Consider the following 3,202-nt stretch of genomic DNA (forward strand, 5'->3'; position numbering starts at 1 on the left):
CGGGGACAACACTTTGAAAATCTAACTAACAACAAATAAACGTGTAGTTAGGATCTCTAGCAACCAATACAACAAAATAAGTTGATAGTAGTAGTACATAAAATGTTTTCTATTATTTGATTCTTAATTCTAAATTAATTTTAAACCTCTTTGTATTTTTCTCTTCAACTAAAAGTTTCTACTTCTTTTAAGAATTAAGAAAATGTAATCCACTAAAAAGAATCTGCACTATTCTTGCATGTTTATTTATCTTAAGAAATATTAATACATATCACAAATTTTAGCACAACTTACGTACACACTTCCTTGACCCTTTTCCCAAATTAGTAAAATATAACCATTATAGAAAAAGATTCTTAATTACATATACAAAGTTAATAGGGTAAAATTGCATGTGAAGTAGTAGTTATAATTTTCTTGTCCAACACAATCAACCATACTAGCATTATAGCCCCTTAATCATTTTTATCAAAACAAATATCATACTAATCTTATATAAATATTCATACTAATTAATCATGTATCAAATCTCAACCAAGTGAATTTAAACTTAGTTCAAAAATTTGATCAACTTAGCTTGTTCCAATATGGCTTTCACTTTCCCAGATGTATTTTGCTGGATTCAAAATCTTCCATCAATCTCAAAATGGGAAACAAATTCAACCTCTCTAAACATATGTTCTTCAACCACATCACAACCATTTCTCAATCTTACAATATCCAAACTTCATGAATCCTCAAAACTCTCTTTTATAATTGTTGCTGACTTCAATAATATTCATATTCATCTTTGGACTTCAAAACCATTCAAACCAAACTCAAAAACCATAAATCTATTAGACCAAGAAGCCATTTCAAATCTCTTTGTAAATTTCATTCAAGACATACTTCATTATGGCTCAAACAAAAACAACCCTTTTATAAGAATTCCAAATCTTGATTCTCTTCCAAACATGCCAAACATTTTCAACCTCACTTTCTTCACTCTTTTGTTCCTTGTTTGTATATACGAATCTCCTAGAGATCTTCGCGACGCGTTCATCGGCGTCTTGAAAGATCATTTAACAAGCTTTGAATCAAGACAAGCTTCAAAGCTACTTATGAAACTTTTGGGTTCGAATTTGCAAGAGCAATGGATGCGGTCTATGAACCTTGGAATAACTAATTGGGTTGGTGAACTTGAAGAACAATATCAAAACATGTTTAGAACACCATGTTCTTTGCTTTCTTATGCTTTTTCAACGTTTGGGATGTGGAAAGTGCAAGTTTATTGTCCTGCTATTTGTATGGATGTTGAGAAATCTGAAAGTCATCCACCGGAGAGACTTCAATTCTCTCTCAAGTATCATCAAGTTGAAAGTGTTTTTCAGTTCAACTATAAAGTTGATGTCAAAGACGAATGGGTTGAAATCATGGTCAATGTTGATAACATAAGGTACGTAACGCCAACACCTCTAAAAAAAAATTTCAATGTCATTTATAATTACATTTAATTTATTTATTTTTTAATCTATTATCATGTCAGTGTCAAGATCGTATTCAGGTGTCTGTGTTTCGTATATACAGAGGAATTAATTTTATTTTAAGTCTAACTTTAACTCTTTGTGGATATATACATATATAGGTGTGATGTTACCAAATTGGTGAATGATTCACTAGTAAAAGAAAGAGGAGCAGGTGCAGCTGAAAAACATTTTCCATCAAGAATATCATTACAACTAACACCAACTTTACAAGACCAAGTAGTAAGTTTATCCGTAGGAAAATCCACAGATAATCCAAAAAAAGAAATAGGCACAGACAAAGGTATAGAAGCTTCAATAGAACCATCAACTCACATAGGACTCAAAGTATCATCTGGAGAATCAACAACAGTGAGTTTAAAGCCATGGAAATTTGAGCAATCGGTTTATGGATATAGTGCAAATATGAATTGGTTTCTTCATGATAGTATGGATGGTAAAGAAGTGTTTTCATCAAAGCCTTCAAAATGTGCATTGATTAATCCAAAATCATGGTTCAAAAATCGTTACTCGAGTGCTTATAGACCTTTTACTAGACAAGGTGGTGTTATATTTGCTGGTGATGAGTATGGTGAAAGAGTTTGGTGGAAAGTTGATAAAAGTGCTATTGGGAAAACAATGGAATGGGAAATAAGAGGTTGGATATGGTTAACTTATTGGCCTAATAAAAGAGTTACATTGTATAATGAAACTAGGAGGTTGGAGTTTCGTGAAATTGTTAATCTTGATGTTGCTTGATTAACCTTAATTAGCTTGAGTGTAAAATTGTTTTATCCTTTGAAGATATATGATTCATCAATTGTATGATAGAAATGAAGATATATATTGTGATAATGTGTTTTTACTAAATTGTGACATTTTGGGATCATGATGAAGTCAAACAAGTATTAAATAATGAAAATAAAATATAAAAAAGAAAGTATATTTTATAACCATCCAAAAAGTTTTTTAATTGAATAGTTTTCAAACAATTTTCAATAATAAAATAATTTTTTAGATCTATTTTTTAAATAGATAAAAATATTAATTAAATATTACTTGATTAATAATAATTTTAAATGGGGTACCATTATATTTTTATTATTAGTCATCAACATCTTTATTATATCTACCATATAAGAAGATTTATGTATCTGGAAATACCCTTCTTGCCCTTTGCCCTTTTTGCGCCACCTCACCTAATTTCACACTTTTTGGGTCTTTTTCTACCCTTCTCATAATTATCCAACTAATAGTTGCTTTCTAAATACACAACTTACCCACATTTGGTACTCATTTCTAATACTATTCAAAACTAGACTTACCTTTCCATCCAATCTGAACCGAGCTTTCAAACCTTTTCCCCATATCACGGTTTTCCATGCTGGCTCTGTGTAGACTTAGTTATGCGTATGACATACTTTTTCTCAAACCTACTTCTCATATCATAGAACAACACTCTTTCTGATATCATCTTTCTCATCCCTCTCCTCATCGTTTTCACCCGCATCCTCTTTCAAACGCTGCGACCAACGAAATGGCAAGACCATTTGAGAACATCATTGACATAAGTGATCGCAAGAAGCTGTGGAAGATAGCTGTGAAGGTTCATCATAAATGGAAAGTAACGACGGCAAACAAAGAGCATTTTGAGATGGTGGTCGTTGACAAAAGTGTTAGTTGCTCGTCTGCTTATATAT

General features: G+C 31.4%; 1 protein-coding gene across 1 annotated transcript; it reads left to right on the forward strand.

Moving 5' to 3' along the window:
- The first annotated feature begins 502 nt into the window (after window positions 1-502).
- Window positions 503-2,372, forward strand: LOC131656155 (uncharacterized). Its single transcript, XM_058925914.1, has 2 exons — window positions 503-1,435; window positions 1,625-2,372. Exons 1-2 carry the CDS (start codon window positions 588-590, stop codon window positions 2,259-2,261), a joined length of 1,485 nt encoding a protein of 494 aa, XP_058781897.1. The 5' UTR covers window positions 503-587; the 3' UTR covers window positions 2,262-2,372.
- Window positions 2,373-3,202: the final 830 nt, after the last annotated feature.

The sequence above is a fragment of the Vicia villosa genome, linkage group LG3, assembly GCF_029867415.1.
Source record: "Vicia villosa cultivar HV-30 ecotype Madison, WI linkage group LG3, Vvil1.0, whole genome shotgun sequence".
NCBI classification, from domain to species: domain Eukaryota; kingdom Viridiplantae; phylum Streptophyta; class Magnoliopsida; order Fabales; family Fabaceae; genus Vicia; species Vicia villosa.